Source organism: Oncorhynchus clarkii, unplaced genomic scaffold (genome assembly GCF_045791955.1).
Source record: "Oncorhynchus clarkii lewisi isolate Uvic-CL-2024 unplaced genomic scaffold, UVic_Ocla_1.0 unplaced_contig_5469_pilon_pilon, whole genome shotgun sequence".
Classification (NCBI taxonomy): Eukaryota; Metazoa; Chordata; class Actinopteri; order Salmoniformes; family Salmonidae; genus Oncorhynchus; species Oncorhynchus clarkii.
The window spans coordinates 231-20,936 of record NW_027259672.1 but is presented as its reverse complement, the minus strand read 5'-3'; the positions used below and the strand labels follow the sequence as shown (position 1 = coordinate 20,936).

At 43.7% G+C, this 20,706-nt stretch overlaps 1 protein-coding gene across 2 annotated transcripts; it reads right to left on the bottom strand.

The window, feature by feature from the left end:
* Positions 1-3,292: 3,292 nt before the first annotated feature.
* LOC139400688 (Na(+)/H(+) exchange regulatory cofactor NHE-RF1-like) lies at positions 3,293-16,951 on the bottom strand. 2 transcript variants are annotated; one of them, XM_071145378.1, is made up of 6 exons: positions 15,917-16,951; positions 15,083-15,253; positions 13,647-13,800; positions 5,980-6,026; positions 4,066-4,176; positions 3,293-3,595 (listed from the first exon to the last, which is right to left on the bottom strand). In XM_071145378.1, exons 2-6 carry the CDS (start codon positions 15,215-15,217, stop codon positions 3,449-3,451), a joined length of 594 nt encoding a protein of 197 aa, XP_071001479.1. In that variant the 5' UTR covers positions 15,218-15,253; positions 15,917-16,951; the 3' UTR covers positions 3,293-3,448. The 2 variants fall into 2 exon arrangements, with proteins under 2 accessions (XP_071001479.1, XP_071001480.1); XM_071145379.1 differs by lacking the exon at positions 15,917-16,951 and having other exon boundaries at positions 15,083-15,273.
* Between the last annotated feature and the right edge of the window lie 3,755 nt (positions 16,952-20,706).

Sequence of the window (20,706 nt, the reverse complement as noted above, 5' to 3'; positions counted from 1 at the left end):
TTTTAGAGCGGCCTTTTATAGTCCCCAGCACAAGGTGCACATGTGTAATGATCGTGCTGTTTAATCAGCTTCTTGATATGCCTGTCCAGGTGGAGGGATTGTCTTGACAAAGGAGAAATGCTCATTAACTGTTTGTGCATATGGAACATTTCTGAGATGTTTCATTTCAGCTCATGAAACAGGGACCAACACATTACATGTTGCATTTATATTGTTGTTCAGTGTAGTTTATTCTTGATTGTTTGTGAGGTGTGAAAATATTTAAATGTATCTAAAATATGTATTACATTATAATAAATTCCATGTATGTTTGACCAAAGTGGAAATCCAGTGTTTTCCCTCCAGAGAGTTCAAAACAAATATGGAGGCGGGGGTACTTTGTAAAGCACTATTGTCAAATGAAAGTGCAAGTCTTCAGGTCCAGCTGAGCTGTGGAAGGGGTTAGTGTATGTGACGTGTCAGCTGAGCTGTGGAAGGGGTTAGTGTATGTGACGTGTCAGCTGAGCTGTGGAAGGGGTTAGTGTATGTGACGTGTCAGCTGAGCTGTGGAAGGGGTTGGTGTATGTGACGTGTCAGCTGAGCTGTGGAAGGGGTTAGTGTATGTGACGTGTCAGCTGTGCTGTGGAAGGGGTTAGTGTATGTGACGTGTCAGCTGTGCTGTGGAAGGTGTATGTGACGTGTCAGCTGTGCTGTGGAAGGGGTTGGTGTATGTGACGTGTCAGCTGAGCTGTGGAAGGGGTTAGTGTATGTGACGTGTCAGCTGTGCTGTGGAAGGTGTATGTGACGTGTCAGCTGTGCTGTGGAAGGGGTTGGTGTATGTGACGTGTCAGCTGAGCTGTGGAAGGGGTTAGTGTATGTGACGTGTCAGCTGTGTACACACCAATACATTACAGTAGAACAGTCTTGGATGGTTCTAATCTACTGCATAGCATCAGGCTTTAAACCGAGCTGTACTACTGTAACCTACAGTAAGCCCTGACATAGTAAAACACAAACCGAGCTGTACTACTGTAACCTACAGTAAGCCCTGACATAGTAAAAAACGCAAACTGCAACTTTGTTTTCCCACTTGTTTGGAAAACTGTGGGGTGTGTCTTGGCAACTGTAACTGCCATTTTAATTCTGTGGTAACACCGTGCCACCCCCAAAACCAAACACAAGGGGGCGGAGTTGAGCCCATTTCGGTGACGGTTTGTTGAAGAGAAAGCGGCTCCCGTATGTATTTAACTTTTAAGACAATGCACTGTTACAATCGACTGACTTTTCGTGTGGAGTTAAAAACAAACTTGTATTTCATCCAACCGTTTGTATGCATCTTCTCTGTCATGTCAATGTATTTATATTATAGCTCATAAAAACATTCCATGATTCTAGCATTGTAGTCATTACATAGCTGTGGTATTTAACAGTTTTGTGCTTAATATTCTCTCGTGTCGCTGCTTCTGTTTCACACACTGTCTTATTACTTTGGTCAGATAGGGATTAGGGTGCCATTTGGGATGTACCCTATTTAGTGCACCTTTTGAGTAGTGCTCTAAATAGGGATTAGGGTGCTATTTGGGAATTGTGACGCAGTCAGTTACTCGAGCATTAAACAGCCAGTATAGACAGATTATGCAGTACAATACCCATCAATACTGTACTTATAGTTCGTTCACCCAAATTAAATATTGGTTTCATGACCCTGTAAAAGGTGAGACCGCAATGCATGCTTTGGTTTTGTTCACCTGACCACTGTCTCCAAATGCTAATTTGTCATTTGGGTGAACTATTACTCAAACTGTTTGTACTGTACACAACCTTAACCAGTGTTAGTAAGTACGATGTATTTACAGGAACAGTAAAGTGACATTCTCACGTCAGAACATTGTTTTAGATCACGGACTTGCTGATTGGTCTGTTCTAGAGCAGCGTTTCCCAAACTGTGTCCTGGGGACCCCAAGGGGTGCACGTTTTTGTTTATTTTGCCCTAACACTACATAGTTGATTTTGTAAGACAAAAAATCCAAACCGTGCACCCCATGGAGTCCTCAGGACCCAGCTTGGGAAACGCTGCTCTAGAACACTAGCCCTTGACTTGCTGATTGGTCAATACACGCCCACCTGCTTACTCTTTACAACATTAAAAAGGAGAATTTATACAAACGCGGTCATTTTCCTTTGAGATCCCACAGAGAATGCCTTTCCTCACACACACATTAAAAAAGACAAAAGACATGTTTGATACCACATTTATACCAGTCATCCTCAAGACATTTGACAACTCAGCCCTTGTACCGTACACAGCCAGTAGCGCCCTGGACCAGAGCTGCCACATATACAGTAGGCTAACACTCCCGTCAACCCAGAAAGATTCTGGAACAGTCTTCAAACAAATTGAGGATTTCTTTCTTTAAGACGGAAATTGTATTTTGAGTTATGTACAAATCTAGAAGACACAATCTCGTCATTCTTTAAAACGATGAGACATAGGCAGGACAAAAAGTTGAATCACAACGATAAAAATACCGTAGGATTTTACAATAGTGGTGATTGAACACCAGTTTGGACAGGTTAACTTTACAGTTAAACAACAGTTTACTTTGGGTTAACATCTAGAACCACATACCTCAGTCCCTTTAACCGAAATGTGACCCAACAATGATTGTCACATATAGAACAGAGAATCTCATGTATTCTGAATGAGTTCTACAGTCTAAGAATTGACATGTCAACATCTTCAAAAAGATAGGGTAGTACACCAGTGGTCAGCATTAGAATGACACATTTCCTGAACAAATTCAGTGATATTTGCTAACCAGACGTGTCGACCTCTCATTAATTATTTTGTATTGCTAAAGAATTCAGATGGTTAGTCATTCATTAAGGGCTGAGTTTCATCCATATCGCAGAAGATCCAGGTTCAAATGTAAAGGTCATTTCTGATTGCGTCAACGTTTACTGTGAATGCAGTCTCCGCCAACGCAGGAAAATTCACTAACTTTAGATGAAGAAATAACTTGGATCTTCCACCATACGGATTGAGCCCAGTGATCAGGCAGAAGTACTAAACATGAGTCTCTGGAAAGAAGGTTTTGATTCATCTTAACTCATCCCGAAAAACTCAATCACTCCCAGCTTGCTATTAGCTAGCTCGTGATTCTACAAGGAAGTATAGCAACCAATCAGATTGCAGATAGACTGACAATAAGATTCAACAGACGTTCATTTCTTATTTCCATCATCTTTGATTTCTTCATCATCCCACTAGATGGAAACTAAACGTTTCTTATGCAGGAGTGGCATTTCAATTATTTTTTTATGGAAAAAAAATAAAGTGGAAAACCCCTCAATTAGCACATGAAAATCACAAAATATTAACACTGTTCGTGTCGTACATTGTGTGTCTGCTTGAGAGAGAGAGCAAAAGAAGGAGTGAGGGCGAGAGAAAGGAGGAAGGAAAGGTGATTTATAGGTTACTGAAGAGTTCGTTCCTCTTGCTCCAGTCCATGGCAGGGGCCTTCTTGGATGAGCGTTTCTGGTGAGCTCTCTCCTTGGCCTGGGCTAGAGACATGCTGAGGCTCGCATTAGGCTCCTTAACCGGAGGCACCCGGACCTAGAGAGAGAGAACATTATGCGTTACTCCATACGTAAAACTGCCACGGGGGGAATTTGGGGACCCCCAATATTCAAAACAGGCCGATTCAAAAAATTTAGAAAAGGTTGAGGGTCGGGGATAGAATATGTACATAAGCAATGGCAAAATGTATAGAATTGCAAGAAAATTGCTTTAAAACGGCAACATTTTTCATCAGCCTCATAACAAAATTTGTGGAATCGCATTAGTAAACTACATGACTGATACGGTTTTCAAAATACCCCTCGAGGCCATAAAGTCATGTAGAATAGCAGAAACTTTTTGATATTATAATAATTCACAGGAATATTTACATAAGACTCAGTCATCTTTTGTATCTTCTGAATATTTATCTTGATGATTAGTGACGACTTATCCTTCCACTTATACTGGGTTTTCAAAACACCCTACACACACACACACACACACACACACACACACACACACACCTCTGGTGGAGGGGTGCTGGCAGCGGATGTTGGTAGAGAGGCAGTGGAGGTGGTGCTGGATGTTGATGCACTGACAGACACCTTAGGCTTTACTGCTACCTTACCATCCAGCTGTAGAGATAAGAGACACAAACACAGCTTACACCTTACTGTTCAAATGTACACACACCCCCCTTGATTACCTGCATCACACACACACACACACACACACACATCAGCTAAACACACCTCAGAAACATACAGCACGTTGCCATCACCAGTGGGTGTGATCATCACTGTGGCCACTAGGGGTCGGGATTCACCTTGTGGTACCCTACTCACAGCAACCTATGTGATTCTATTATCTGGCTGAGACAACACTGATCACTGTGGCCACTAGGGGTCGGGATTCACCTTGGTACCCTACTCACAGCAACCTGTGTGATTCTATTAACTGGCTGAGACAACACACCAACACTGATCACTGTGCAGTCTTATTTGCTGCTGAACATTGACACCCATTCTCATTGACGGGGCTGTAGTGGAGCAGGTTGAGAGTTTCAAGTTCCTTGGTGTCCACATCACTAACAAACTAACATTGTCCAAGCACACCAAGACAGTTGTGAAGAGGGCACGACCAAACCTATTCCCCCTCAGGAGACTGAAAGGATTTGTCGTGGGTCCTCAAAAGGTTTTACAGCTGCACCATCGAGAGCATCCACTGCCTGGTATGGCAACTGCTCGGCCTCCGACCGCAAGGCACTACATAGGGTAGAGGGAACGGCCCAGTACATCACTGGGGCTAAGCTTCCTGCCATCCAGGACCTCTATACCAGGCCGTGTCAGCGGAAGGCCCTAAAAATTGTCGAAGACTCCAGCCACCCTAGTCAGACTGTTCTCTCTGCAACCGCAAGGCAAGTGGCACCGGAGCACCAAGTCTAGGTCCAAGAAGTTTCTAAACAGCTTCTACCCCTCTCTGTTGTCATCTATGCATAGTCACTTTAATAACTCCACCTACATGTACATATTACCTCGACTAACCGGTGCAACCGCACATTGACTCTGTACAGGTACACCCCCCCCGTCTCTTGTCTCGCTATTGTTATTTTACTGCTGCTCTTTAATTACTTGTTACTTTTATTTCTTATTTTTTAACTGCATATCATTGTAAGATTTACACCGGTTGTATTTGGCCGTTGTGACTAATAAAATGTGATTTTGATTTGATCACCTGCTCAGAGACATAATGCGTATGTTCTCTACTCTCAGCTCTGACGCCCTGAGTTAGTGGGATAGTCGGATAGTTAGCCATCTCATCTCATTAGCATAATCTCCAGCACGCCTCAGGAATTACAGAGGCTCCCAATCCCAGAGAGAGAGAGAGCACACTGGCCCACTGTCCACCGCTCTGATCCGACAGTTACCATGGTGACAGGGTCAGCCACGATATCGTCGCTGCCAATCCCCTAGGCTCGTTCCCAGGGTGTCATGGCTTCTTTGTCAGTCAGGGACAAATCTTATTGTGCATCCCAAATGGCAACCCATTATCTATTAAGTGCACTGCTTTTGACTAGAGCCCAATGGGTAAAGGGGACAGGGTGCCATTTAGGGACACAGCGTTAGTGTCACTGCTTTAGATTGGTCTGCTCTCAATGAGGTGTGATTATAGTGCGTGGTTACTACCACACCCCCATCTTATCTAGCCAAAGACTTATTTAGGTTTCTGATTTACCAATTCAAGCTCTGAATCGTGTGAATATGTACGGCAGAGCGAGAGAAGGAACATTCGGTCGGATGAGTGATTGTTGAGGAAAGTTTTCCCACGAGAACCGTCCTAATCTCTATCCAGGAATGTCCACTTTGGTGTTAAGAGCCCGAGAGAAGTCCCCCCCCCCCCCCCCCCCCACACCCCACACCCCACCCCACACTCCTCACCTCCTCTTCTTCTGCTCCTCCATTGGACACAGGTTCAGGAAGAGGTCCTAGAGGAAACAGACAAAAAAGCCAAATCAGCTGACCGGTTCTGTGGAACAATAGTTTAGTCACCATTGTGGATAAGGAATAGTGATATTAAGAGGACACACACACAAACTTTCAAAAGTTTGGGGTCACTTAGACATTTTTTTGTCTATTAACATCAAATTGATCAGAAATACAGTGTAGACATTGTTAATGTTGTAAATGACTATTGCAGCTGGAAACTGGTTACTTTTTAAATGGAATATCTAGATAGGCGTACAGAGGCCCATTATCAGCAGCCATCACTCCTGTGTTCCAAAGGCATGTTGTGTTAGCTAATCCAAGTTTGTCATTTTAAAAGGCTAATTGATCATTAGAAAAGCATTTAGCAATTATGTTAGCACAGCTGAAAACTGTTGTCCTGATCCTTTTTGATACTGTCGCAAAGCTAACTAAAAAGCAGCATTCCCCAAGAGAGGATGACTTTCACTTTAGCAGTGATAAATTCATGAACTTCTTTGAGGAAAAGATTATGATTATTAGAAAGCAAATTACGGACTCCTCCTTAAATCTGCGTATTCCTTCAAAGCTCAGTTGTCCTGAGTCTGCACAACTCTGCCAGGGCCTAGGATCAACAGAGACGCTCAAGTGTTTTAGTACTATATCTCTTGACACAATGATGAAAATAATCATGGCCTCTAAACCTTCAAGCTGCATACTGGACCCTATTCCAACTAAACTACTGAAAGAGCTGCTTCCTGTGCTTGGCCCTCCTATGTTGAACATAATAAACGGCTCTCTATCCACCGAATGTGTACCAAACTCACTAAAAGTGGCAGTAATAAAGCCTCTCTTGAAAAAGCCAAACCTTGACCCAGAAAATATAAAAAACTAAATCGGCCTATATCGAATCTTCCATTCCTCTCAAAAATTTTAGAAAAGGCTGTTGCGCAACAACTCACTGCCTTCCTGAAGACAAACAATGTATACGAAATGCTTCAGTCTGGTTTTAGACCCCATCATAGCACTGAGACGGCACTTGTGAAGGTGGTAAATTACATTTTAATGGCATCGGACCGAGGCTCTGCATCTGTCCTCGTGCTCCTAGACCTTAGTGCTGCTTTTGATACCATCGATCACCACATTCTTTTGGAGAGATTGGAAACCCAAATTGGTCTACACGGACAAGTTCTGGCCTGGTTTAGATCTTATCTGTCGGAAAGATATCAGTTTGTCTCTGTGAATGGTTTGTCCTCTGACAAATCAACTGTAAATGTCGGTGTTCCTCAAGGTTCCGTTTTAGGACCACTATTGTTTTCACTATATATTTTACCTCTTGGGGATGTTATTCGAAAACGTAATGTTAACTTTCACTGCTATGCGGATGACACACAGCTGTACATTTCAATTAAACATGGTGAAGCCCCAAAATTGCCCTTGCTAGAAGAATGTGTTTCCGACATAAGGAAGTGGATGGCTGCAAACGTTCTACTTTTAAACTCGGACAAAACAGAGATGCTTGTTCTAGGTCCCAAGAAACAAAGATCTTCTGTTGAATCTGACAATTAATCTTAATGGTTGTATAGTCGTCTCAAATAAAACTGTGAAGGACCTCGGCGTTACTCTGGACCCTGATCTCTCTTTTGAAGAACATATCAAGACCATTTCAAGGACAGCTTTTTTCCATCTACGTAACATTGCAAAAATCAGAAACTTTCTGTCCAAAAATGATGCAGAAAAATTAATCCATGCTTTTGTCACTTCCAGGTTAGACTACTGCAATACTCTACTTTCCGGCTACCCGGATAAAGCACTAAATAAACTTCAGTTAGTGCTAAATAAGGCTGCTAGAATCCTGACTAGAACCAAAAAATTTGATCATATTACTCCAGTGCTAGCCTCTCTACACTGGCTTCCTGTCAAAGCAAGGGCTGATTTCAAGGTTTTACTGCTAACCTACAAAGCATTACATGGGCTTGCTCCTACCTATCTCTCTGATTTGGTCCTGCCGTACATACCTACACGTACGCTACGGTCACAAGACGCAGGCCTCCTAATTGTCCCTAGAATTTTTAAGCAAACAGCTGGAGGCAGGGCTTTCTCCTATAGAGCTCCATTTTTATGGAACGGTCTGCCTACCCATGTCAGAGACGCAAACTCGGTCTCAACCTTTAAGTCTCTACTGAAGACTCATCTCTTCAGTGGGTCATATGATTGAGTGTAGTCTGGCCCAGGAGTGGGAGGGTGAACGGAAAGGCTCTGGAGCAACGAACCGCCCTTGCTGTCTCTGCCTGGCCGGTTCCCCTCTTTCCACTGGGATTCTCTGCCTCTAACCCTATTACAGGGGCTGAGTCACTGGCTTTACTGGGGCTCTCATGCCGTCCCTGGAGGGGGTGCGTCACCTGAGTGGGTTGAGTCACTGATGTGGTCATCCTGTCTGGGTTGGCGCCCCCCCCCCCCCCCTTGGGTTGTGCCGTGGCGGAGGTCTTTGTGGGCTATACTCAGCCTTGTCTCAGGATGGTAAGTTGGTGGTTGAAGATATCCCTCTAGTGTTGTGGGGGCTGTGCTTTGGCAAAGTGGGTGGGGTTATATCCTTCCTGTTTGGCCCTGTCCGGGGGTGTCCTCGGAGTGGGCCACAGTGTCTCCTGACCCCTCCTGTCTCAGCCTCCAGCATTTATGCTGCAGTAGTTTATGTGTCGGGGGGCTAGGGTCAGTTTGTTATATCTGGAGTACTTCTCCTGTCCTATTCGGTGTCCTGTGTGAATCTAAGTGTGCGTTCTCTAATTCTCTCCTCTCTTTCTCTCTCTCGGAGGACCTGAGCCCTAGGACCATGCCCCAGGACTACCTGACATGATTACTCATTGCTGTCCCCAGTCCACCTGGCTGTGCTGCTGCTCCAGTTTCAACTGTTCTGCCTTATTATTATTATTCGACCATGCTGGTCATTTATGAACATTTGAACATCTTGACCATGTTTTGTTATAATCTCCACCCGGCACAGCCAGAAGAGGACTGGCCACCCCACATAGCCTGGTTCCTCTCTAGGTTTCTTCGTAGGTTTTGGCCTTTCTAGGGAGTTTTTCCTAGCCACCGTGCTTCTACACCTGCATTGCTTGCTGTTTGGGGTTTTAGGCTGGGTTTCTGTACAGCACTTTGAGATATCAGCTGATGTACGAAGGGCTATATAAATAAATTTGATTTGATTTGATTTGATTAAAGAAAAAATAAAACTGGCCTTAGAGTAGTTGAGTATCTGGAGCGTCAGCATTTGTGGGTTCGATTACAGGCTCAAAATGGCCAGAAACAAAGACCTTTCTTCTGAAACTCGTCAGTCTATTCTTGTTTTGAGAAATGAAGGCTATTCCATGCGAGAAATTGCCAAGAAACTGAAGATCTTGTACAACACTGTGTACTACTCCCTTCACAGAACAGCGCAAACTGGCCCTAACCAGAATAGAAAGAGGAGTGGGAGGCCCCGGTGCACAACTGAGTAAGAGGAGTGTCTAGTTTGAGAAACAGATGCCTCACAAGTCCTCAACTGGCAGCTTCATTAAATAGTACCCGCAAAACCCGAGTCTCAAAGTCAACAGTGAAGAGGCGACTCCGGGATGCTGGCCTTCTAGGCAGAGTTGCAAAGAAAAAGCCATATCTCAGACTGGCCAATAAAAATTAAAAGATTAAGATGGGCAAAAGACCACAGACATTGGACAGAGGAACCCTGCCTAGAAGGCCAGCATCCTGGAGTCGCCTCTTCACCGTTGAAACTGGTTTTGTATATGGACACCCCTTCAAATTAGTGGATTCTGCTATTTCAGCCACACCCGTTACTGGCAGGTGTATAAAATCGAGCACACAGCCATGCAATCTCCATACACAAACATTGGCAGTAGAGTGGCTTTACTGAAGAGCTCAGTGACTTTCAAAGTAGCACCGTCATAGGATGCCACCTTTCCAACAGGTCCGTTCATAAAGTTTCTGTCCTGCTAGAGCATGTCCCGGTAAACTGTAAGTACTGCTATTGTGAAGTGGAAACGTCTAGGAGAAACTACCGCTCAGCCACAAAGTGGTGGGCCACACAAACTCACAGAGCGGGACCACAGAATGCTGAAGAGTGTCGAGCATAAAAATAGTCTGTCCTCGGTTGCAACACTCACTCCAAACTGCTTCTGGAAGCAACGTCAGCACAAAAACTGTTCCGTCGGGAGCTTCATGAAAATGGGTTTCCATGGCCAAGCAGCAGCACACAAGCCTAAGATCACCATGTACAATGCCAAGCGTCAGCTGGAGTGGTGTAAAGCTCGCCGCCATTGGACAAAAGGGAAACACGTTCTCTGGAGTGATCAAATCAAAGTTTGTCACGTGCGCCGAATAGAACAGGTGTACAGTGAAATGCTTACTTACAGGCTCTAACCAATAGTGCGGAGAAAAAAAAGTGTGTGCGTATGTGTGTGTGAGTATGTGTGTAGGTAAGTAAAGAAATAAAACAACAGTATTTTTACAGACAGTTGAAAATAAGAGGAGCAAGGCTATATACAGACACCTGTTAGTCAGGCTGATTAAAGTAATATGTACATGTAGGTATGGTTAAAGTGACTATGCATATATGATGAACAGAGAGTAGCAGAAGCGTAAAAAGAGGGTTTGGCAGGTGGTGGGACACAATGCAGACAGCCTGGTTAGCCAATGTGCGGGAGCACTGGTTGGTCGGGCTAATTGAGGGGCCAATAGTATGTACATGAATGTATAGTTAAAGTGACTATAAGATAAACAGAGAGTAGCAGCAGTGGTTCCAACTTCATGGCAACAGTTTGGGGAAGGCCCTTTCCTGTTTAAGCATGACAATGCCTCTGTGCCAAGCAAGATCCATACAGAAATGTTTTTTTTTTTAGATCGGTGTGGAAGAACTTGACTGGCCTGCAGAGCCCTGACCTCAACCCCACCGAACACCTTCGGGATGAATTGGAACACCGAAAATGAGCCAGGCCTATATCGTCCCAACATCAGTGCCCGACCTCACTAATGCTCGTGGCTGAATGGAAGCAAATCCCTGCATTAATTTTCCAACATCTAGTGGAAAGCTTTCCCAGAAGAGTGGATGCTGTTATAGCAGCAAAGGAGGGACCAACTCCATATTAATGCCCATGATTTTGGAATGAGATGTTCGACGAGCAGGTGTCCACAGACTTTTGGTCATATAGTGTAGTTCTTTATTGGAATCACAGTCCTTTTCTGTCCTGTATGATGTCAGTGTTATTGTTGACTAATTAGTACTGTGGAAATGTAATATACCTGAATAAAGGGTTGGACTTTAGTGCCTGACTCTTCTGTCCTAGATCTTAAGGGACTTTTTCATCCTCCACACCCCAGCTGTCACCATGAATACTGTTGCCATGACTTCATCTTCAAAGAGAATGCTATTGGCTTGGTCTAGTTCTGATAGTCCGAGTCGATATTCACGTAATAATATGCGATTCCTGTCGACCACAAATTGAGGAAAAAATAAATAAAAAATCTCCGTTGACCCACATTGTAAAAGAGCCACCTTCGTTGTACAGAAATAACAAAACAATCTTTCTCCGTTGACCCACATTGTAAAAGAGCCACCTTCGTTGTACAGAAATAACAAAACATTCTTTCTCCGTTGACCCACATTGTAAAAGAGCCACCTTCGTTGTACAGAAATAACAAAACATGCTGAAAAGCTGTTGTTCAATGTACATGCAACCAGGTCAGAAATACCAAACTACAGTTCGTAATACTCCTATGTAGGGAAATAGAGCCAGCGAGAAGACTATGTGGCTTCAGGTTATTTGATGTGGGAGAGTGGGGACTGTGTCCAAGTAGGCTACTATGTGGTTGGAAAACATTTCACCACAGGTAAGACATATAAACTTGTTTGGTCTTGTAATTCTACTCACTTTATTGTCCATTTGTTTGTGTTGTTGGTGTTGACTACCTTAATGTTACGGTCAGTAGCTAGCTAGTATTCACTCACGTGGCTGCTAGCGCCGTCATGGAACGGGCATGAGGGAGGCCATGGTCACCAACCGATTGATCTTCTAGTCGATCAACAAACATTTCTATAGAAAAGCCAACAAAGGTTTTCACTCCTTTTTGATGTGATTTGTGTTGTGCTGTTGGTGGTAGATGCACTTGACTCAGAAGCCCTGCGCACCAAGTGTTGCCATTTCATCTGTCTGAGAAGACAAACCGCCTACCCAGCGGACTGGGAGACATGTTGCTAAATCGAGTGCTGCCTACTGTGCTGGCCGTTGGATAGCTCAAATCACCATGCCTACAGCTTCCACGACCAGCTAAATTTGATACTAGCCAACGTGAGATTTCATAACTTTTAAAACCTTGACCAGAGAGAGCTTGTCAAAGAATACAACAAAGAGCTGTTTGAGTTCATGTCTATTATTTTATTCAGCACTGTCAACTGTTTTTAGTCAACACTATTATAAAACGTGCTTCTCCCTACTTCCCCTCACACTGCAGCAGCAATGAATGAGTAGCCAAGTCCATTGATGGCCCTGCGTTGTTATTAGTATTAGCAGCTGGTCGTGTCCATTTTTAATACCTAGGAATATTTCACTTTCTCTGGTCATAAGAACAACATGAATTTGTGCGATGCGACTCTTTTTTCGCAATCAAGTGGAAGACATGTTCCCTCTCTCTGGTCAGTCTACCAGAGGAAAGGAAGGAGAGAGCAGGTGGAAGACATGTTCCCTCTCTCTGGTCAGTCTACCAGAGGAAAGGGAAGGAGAGAGCAGGTGGAAGACATGTTCCCTCTCTCTGGTCAGTCTACCAGAGGAAAGGAAGGAGAGAGCAGGTGGAAGACATGTCCCCTCTCTCTGGTCAGTCTACCAGAGGAAAGGGAAGGAGAGAGCAGGTGGAAGACATGTTCCCTCTCTCTGGTCAGTCTACCAGAGGAAAGGGAAGGAGAGAGCAGGGATCCTCTGCTGCTCTCTCCCTGAGAATAACAATATTGGCAGGCCAGGCATATAGCCAATATGATGTGATAATGTATTAGGCCTGCTGCAAAAACCTCATTCCTTTACAGAAGTCTTTTTGTTAGGTTAATGTTACGTTTAAGTCACGTCTTGAAACAGTTCTGAGCGTTAGATCTCAGCTCGCTTTTTGCCTACCCAAGTGACCTTGAACATGTTCTAAGTAGTGGGAACGCCCGGCAGCCATTTTGAAAAGTCATCTTCAGACATGTGTTACATTTCTTCAAATGTAGTTTTGTAATAGACCAAATCAACCAAACAAGAAAACTGTGTTTGAAAAAAAATTGGAAGTTTTTGCTGTGAGCCAATGGTGTAACCTAGGTAACCAACTGTTTTTTTTTTCGCCACAAGCGGGCTGCAATGTTCTATCTAATACCGACTGGGACTATGGCCAGCCAGCTAGTCCTCCACCCCCAACTCCAGTTTAATCATTAACTTCAACAAGGCCACAGTGTGTACGTTTGGAGAGAGATAGACTACTTGACGACAAGTAGTACTTACATGGAAGTCTATCACTTCCTTGATCCTTCCTAGTCAAGTTCTACTGAACTAATCTATGACCAAATGACCGAAGGATTCACAGGAATCTGCCCGACAAGCGTTTTTCCAAGGATATAGTGTGTGTGTGTGTACCTGTGAGGTGGGCCTCAGTAGGAATGACGTTGCAGCTGTTGAAGAAAGCTTCTGCCTCACGATCCACCACCAGTAGACTGGTCTCATCTCCCCCGGCCTTGATGGCTGCTACCACCTCACTGTGCTGCATCCCTGCTACTGACTTACTGTTAACCTGGTTAGAGACAGACATACTGTTAACCTGGTTAGAGACAGACATACTGTTAACCTGGTTAGAGACAGACATACTGTTAACCTGGTTAGAGACAGACATACTGTTAACCTGGTTAGAGACAGACATACTGTTAACCTGGTTAGAGACAGACATACTGTTAACCTGGTTAGAGACAGACATACTGTTAACCTGGTTAGAGACAGACATACTGTTAACCTGGTTAGAGACAGACATACTGTTAACCTGGTTAGAGACAGACATACTGTTAACCTGGTTAGAGACAGACATACTGTTAACCTGGTTAGAGACAGACATACTGTTAACCTGGTTAGAGACAGACATACTGTTAACCTGGTTAGAGACAGAGAGACAGAACGTTTTAAAAAGTACAGCTGTCCAGTACATTCACCATGATGACAGAGAACAGTGAGACAATATAGTTGTTATGGGTGGTCATCTCTTGGAAGTTTAAACTGAATTAAACGCTTAGGGACGCTGTAGGAAGCACCCTAGTAGAAACTACCCACTGCTATAGGACCCAGTGCTGCCTGTTGAATTCCAACAGCAGAAAGTCAGAGGGGGGACTATCGTTTTGAATTGATTCTATCTCACAGACTTCCATAGTGATCACACAATAGAGCAGAGCCCTGATAGACTATCGCTGATCCCAGTCTGTGTGTACACCATACCTAAGAACGGTAGCTCACAAACGTTTCCCTGGTTAGTAGAAAGCATTAGTTAGACTTACAGCCTTGACCTTTGTCAGACACTGTTTGAAGTCAGTGTAATTGGAGTGTAATTCAAGTCATAGACAGACAGTGGTCGTATTACGACATGGGGACCAAGGGCCCGAAAAACAACAGTATCAAGGACTGTTTCCCCTTCACACTCACACAACTGGCCTTGAAAAACCCTCTGTTTTTGTGTCTCTCACTCTCTCCCTCCCCCCGCACAAAGTCACTTCCCAACAGTGCATTACCTAATCCCAGTACTGATTACCATTCCTACTCTGCCACTGATGTAATGAGATTACAACACACACATTCATCCTCAAGGCCAGCACAACTGTCTGATTGTCATATCGATGCCTGACATACTATCTGTACAAGAGAAGACATGTCTGTACAAGTTGATAAAAGGTGAAGACAAATAGTACCAGAAGAATATTGCACTGCATTGCTAATATGGTTCAGGGATGAGAGCAGGGATGTGCTGCTGAGTAGTTGGCTTTATAAAAACGTCCTGAACAGAGTCTCTGTTTGTACAGTAAAGATATACGTACCTGTACTATCTTGTCCTGCGGTTTGAGACCAGCCTTGTCAGCAGGAGATTCCTCGTCCACAGCTCTAATGTACTGGCCCGGTTTAGACTTCTCACTGTGCAAGTTGAAGCCATAGCCCGTCGCACCCTTCTTCATCGAGCACAGACGAGGACGCAGCTCTGCCTTTGAGTCCTACAGAGAAAACAGATCTTGTTAAGCACATATCTATACCTAGAGAGAGTGAGACAGCAAGAGAGAGACAGGCAGAGAGATAAAGCATGTCTAATTTAGCACATATCTATACCTAGAGAGAGTGAGACAGCAAGAGAGAGACAGGCAGAGAGATAAAGCATGTCTAATTTAGCACATATCTATACCTAGAGAGAGTGAGACAGCAAGAGAGAGAGACAGAGAGATAAAGCATGTCTAGTTCAGCACATATCTACGCTGTTACATGGAGAGAGCAGATCTATACCTCTACACAGAGCAAAATAGCAGATTGCTCATCACAGAGAACAATTAGCACAAACTCCACATTTAAAGCAACAGTTGACCTGGAATGGATATAAAAAAAAATGTAGTTAAAATACCATTAGTGTGGCAGAGATCAAGACGGACTAGATTCTAGCGTTCCACAACCATCCGAAGACCAAGAGAGAAATAGGCAAGGTTCCTGTTCTCAATGAATTAGAGAACACTCCGTGACAGGTTTACACCAGAGACACAGGGAGCTGGGACAATTAAAACGTCGCCCCGTGTCGTTTTATTAGTGCAAATGTGGAACATAGACGGCTAGCAAGGGAAAACGGACATGAAGCTATTAGACCTAGTGCACTGCTGTTACTAAATACTCACCAAGCAAGCATAATTCAGTTTCTTTAAGAACACTATAGCTCTTCCAAGTAGGGTTGCCAACAGTTCGTATTAGCCGGGATGTTCCTTATATTGGGCTAAATTGGTGTCGTTTTTTTCATCCAATCACAGTATAGCGTAAACACGGCAATTCCTGCAAAGTCATTTCTGTTGTTGTTCGGTCGGTTTGGCATATCAAGGAAATATGGATAAACCTGCAAAAAAGACACACACAAAAAGACTGCAGCTACAACAAACAACGGAAAGCAAAAAAGAGGTGGGTTCAGCCCGTCAGTGGTGACTCGACAAAAGCTTTCTGTACTTTATGCGGTCGGGAATTCTCAATTGGCCATGGAGGGGAGAATAACCACAGAAATGTACAAGAGGCCACGCTAGATTAAAAGGTGCTAGCAATATTGGTTCATTTATCGTGACGTCTTACTGCGGAAAAGGACCAAAATTGCAGCAAGTGAAGCCTCGTCTATGTACCATACGGTTAAACACGGACTCTGCTACAACAGACGGTCTTGTTAGGGTCAACGGTGCTTTGTTTCATGACTGAAATGTTGTGAAGATGATGCACTTGGGATGAACGAAAGCGGAGAGGATTACAATTAGTTTTGGATGGTCTGTCCCCGAACGAAGGTGAGCCCGTGTATTTCTCAGTTGCCAGTGATGCCTCAAACAAGGGAATCAGAAAAAAATTCCAGTGTGTGTGAGATATTTCTCTGTGTCTGATGGAGTGTGTGAAATTCTGCGACATGTTTGCACACGATGGCTCGCTCTTCAATCCAGCTGTCGACCGTCTCCTGCAAAGCTGGCCAGCTCTTACGTCATACTTCAGGTCCCTTGGGGAGACCTGTCCTGTGGCACTGAAGAGTATTTTTTAGTATGAAGAAAAAAACAGAAGCTGCCGAGATTTATCTGTGATTTTTCCCACAACGTAGGGTGTGTTTTTGACCAACTCGTAAAAAAGCTGGAGGAAACAACACTCTGCATCACAGATGTTTACGAGGAAGTCAAAAAGTTTAAAATGAAGATGCTTCAGGGGAAACAGGACAGCTTTTTTGGATACAAAACCAAGCAGCTGATGGACAAACAATTGTCAGCACAAAGGCCCAAGCAGCAACAGGACATTGAGGGTCTATGACACTGTCATTACATACATTGACAAGTGGTTTGATTACTCATCCAGAAAATGTAATGGTGGAACTGAAACCAGTCGACCTCTGAGGAGCTCTCCTTCACTGACCTGGAGCGGGTGGTGGTTGCCCTCAAAATGACAGAGACAGTCATACTGACCAACTCTGAATAGCTTTGTGTTAGCCGGGAGGAAATACAGAAAGCCAGACAGGATACCACAAAATACACCAGTGAGAAGTGGGTGGCAGTTTTCCAAAACCAAGGGAAAGCCAACTTGATCAACATGTTCAGGATTGACTCATTTGTCCTCAGTGTGCCAGGCTCAAATGCCTTTGTAGAGAGGATTCTGTCTGATGACCATTAGATGGTGTGACTCAAGAAACAGATGCAGCACAGAGCTGATCAAAATGAACTTCAAATATCTGATCTGTGACTTGTCATGGAAGGACTTCTCTCTGGCTATGCAACAGGACTGCTTGACTCAGTCTAGAGCAGCAAAAATATCCATGGAAGAAGTAGACTTGGAGTGATTCATGTCCCTCTTTTCCATTTGAAATGTTGTGTCTGCTGTCAAGTTCCAAACTGAGATTTCTTTGATCATTTATTTTGAGGTTTGTTTACATAATGATACAGTTTTAGTAAAGCTATAGGCTAAACAGAATATACGAATGTTTTGCCTTTCCAATTAAATAAGACCATTAAATATACACTTTCACACAACACCATACCCAAACCGCCGTGGCACCGTGCACTGGCACGCCACCTTTTGGCCCTTATTTGGTAGTGAGAAAGTTGGCAACCCTACCTCCAAGCTCCATACTTGCTTCTACGTACTATAGTTCTATGAATATGAACAGTAGGATAATACTGTGTCTAAGAGGAGCAGTTCAGACTCCAGGCTGTGATTGTAAAATAGAATTTGTTCTTAATTGACCTGCCTGGTAAAATAAATATTAAAAAACACAACTGTGTGGCTTGGGTTGTGTGCGAGCATCCGTTAAACTCTGTCTCAAGTCAGTGACAAGGCTTGCTAGAGAATCTAGCTGGGCTCTGGACTGGTGTTCAACGTAATGAACTAATCCAGGAGTGGTCATACGCTAGACTAAGCATTTAATCCCACTAGAGGTGGAGCCAGGCTAACAGCTACATAGGAGTGCAGTAGCAGAAAAGGGAATGAGGTTAACAGCACAGCCAGAGAGAGGTTGCAAACCTAACCTCCATGTTGGCACCAACCAAACACTCTATTCAAAACATTCTCATTCAGAACCAGAATGCAATTGTTCTTGGAACTTTTGATACCAATATGTAATCCATTAGAATTCCACGTTAGCAGAATTCTCTAAATGCATATGGCTGTGCTATGGTTCAACACTAATGAGAATAGCAGGGGAAGACAGGAAATTTACATTTATTGAGCCAGGTTGAGGACAAGTCGTTTTGGGGAAGGACAAAAAAAACACCCTGATTGGTGTTAAATCCCATTTCAATCATAACTAATGGAACAGATAAGATGCTGTAAAGGTGGAGAGACTTTATGACCGGTGGATATATAGAGGCCTATATCTATTTTGCATACTACAGTAATGATAGAGAACAATCATCATATAAAATGTACTCCTCCTCCACTGATAAAAAGGGCTGTTCCAGAGATTGTTGCTCTGTAATCGTTAGTCACCTGTTAATAATTATCTGTTACCAACCTTAAGAGCAACCTTTGCATCCTGAACATCCACCCATGTGACGTGTCTCCCTGCTGTAGAAAACTTGCTGGCAGAAAATAAACCCAGTTCATATGATTCAGATCCTGCCTCCCAAATGACAAGTAGTGCACTATATTGGAAATAGGGGTCAGTTTGAGAGTCAACCACAGAATATGATTGGTTTAATATCCTAAAAATGGTCAGTGCAGAGTTGTTTCTGGCTGGGATGAACATGGAAGGACATTATTGAGCGTTTCATTGATTCACACATGGCTTCATAACCATTGACTGTTGAGGAAGACCAACACAGGCCGTATGACAGCTTCAGTACTGAATGGTACATTAAAACTATTACAACTCATAGTACAAAGGATGGAGGGCAGGACAATCTCACATTCCTGACTGTCAAGCGTCAACATGAACATGTCAACAGTAATGATGTCAGACAAACATGATTTTGAATGTGGGAGACACAAATAGTAAGCACACGCACACCACACACAGAGAGAGAAGAAAGCACTGAGGGCCATCTAAGGTATCCAGTTAATACAAGCACAACAGAGAGAGAACCAGCCTATGAACCAGAAGGAGAAGAGAGAACCAGCCGACACAGGAGGAGAGCAATGATATACCTCCCACCCCCTCCCCCTCACACATCCTGTTGGTGTCAGTCACTACGCCCATGTCCAGCTCCAATCCCAGGTCGTCCTCGGGGGGGACTGGGAGGCCAGGCAGGCTGACAATGAGAAGCTTTGTCCTGGGGAGACGGAGAGGCCTGAACCCCTGATCCCCAGCCAGCCGCTGTCACAGCAGAAATCTGCACTCAAAACACTCCGAGGGAGGTTTCCTCAGCCAGCTGCAGCCACAGCAAAGACTCAATCTCTGATAGACAAGCAGTTGTAAATGGATTGATGTTTTGGGGGTGATTTGAGCTTTGGCAACACTAGTAGTGCACAGCTCAAAGCATCCAAAACAAGCGCTTGTCTATTAAAGTTCTCATTCAGCTTCAAGTATCTTGTTGAAGCTTTAAATGCAGCAGAGTTACAGAGCAGTGAGCTCTAAGCACTCAACCCACCAGCAGCAGACTGTCACTCGTCTCACTACAGTACATCCAAAATAGCACCCTATTCCCTATATAGTGCCATAGGGCTCTGGTCAAAAGTAGTCCAGTATATAGGGAATAGGGTGGCATTTGGCACAGATCCCCGTCTCTCCCTCTGTATTTGTCCAGGCTGTCGTGCGGTTTGCTGAAGCCGAGACTGGAACAGAGTAAATAGGCATTTTAACATCATAGAATTTAGCCAGTGGTAACTTGTGGAATAGACAGGCTGGAATGACATTTTAATTCCATTTGAAATGCATTTTATTATTTTGGAACTTTAGTGAGTGTAATGTTTACTGTCTGCATTCAGGATTAGACCCCCCCTTGAATAAGAAGAGCATACCTACAATCTACCACACGTTAAGTGTGTGTGAGTGTTACACTGCCAGAAGGAGAACCATTCTCCCTCTCCCCCATTGGAAACACATGTTAACATTGCCAAAGCAAGTGAAGTAGATAATAAACAAGTGAAATAAAATAAAAAAAACAGTACACTCACAAAAGTTCCCAAAAGAATAAAGACATTTCAAATGTCATTGTATGTGCAAATTGTTAAAGTACAAAAGGGAAAATAAGTCAACAAGTGGCAACAGGTCACAAATCTTGTTGCTGTGATTGCACACTGTGGTATTTCACCCATTCGATATGGGAGTTAATGAAAATTGGATTTGTTTTCGAATTATTATAATTTAAGGGGTGGATCGGCTTTAATATTGCGGATTGATTGTTGCTTCCATCAATGTAATTGTCTGCATCATTTCCAATCCCCCATATATTGTTTGGGTAAATAGATAAACTCAGCAAAAATAGAAACGTCAGGACCCTGTCCTTCAAAGATAGCTTGTAAA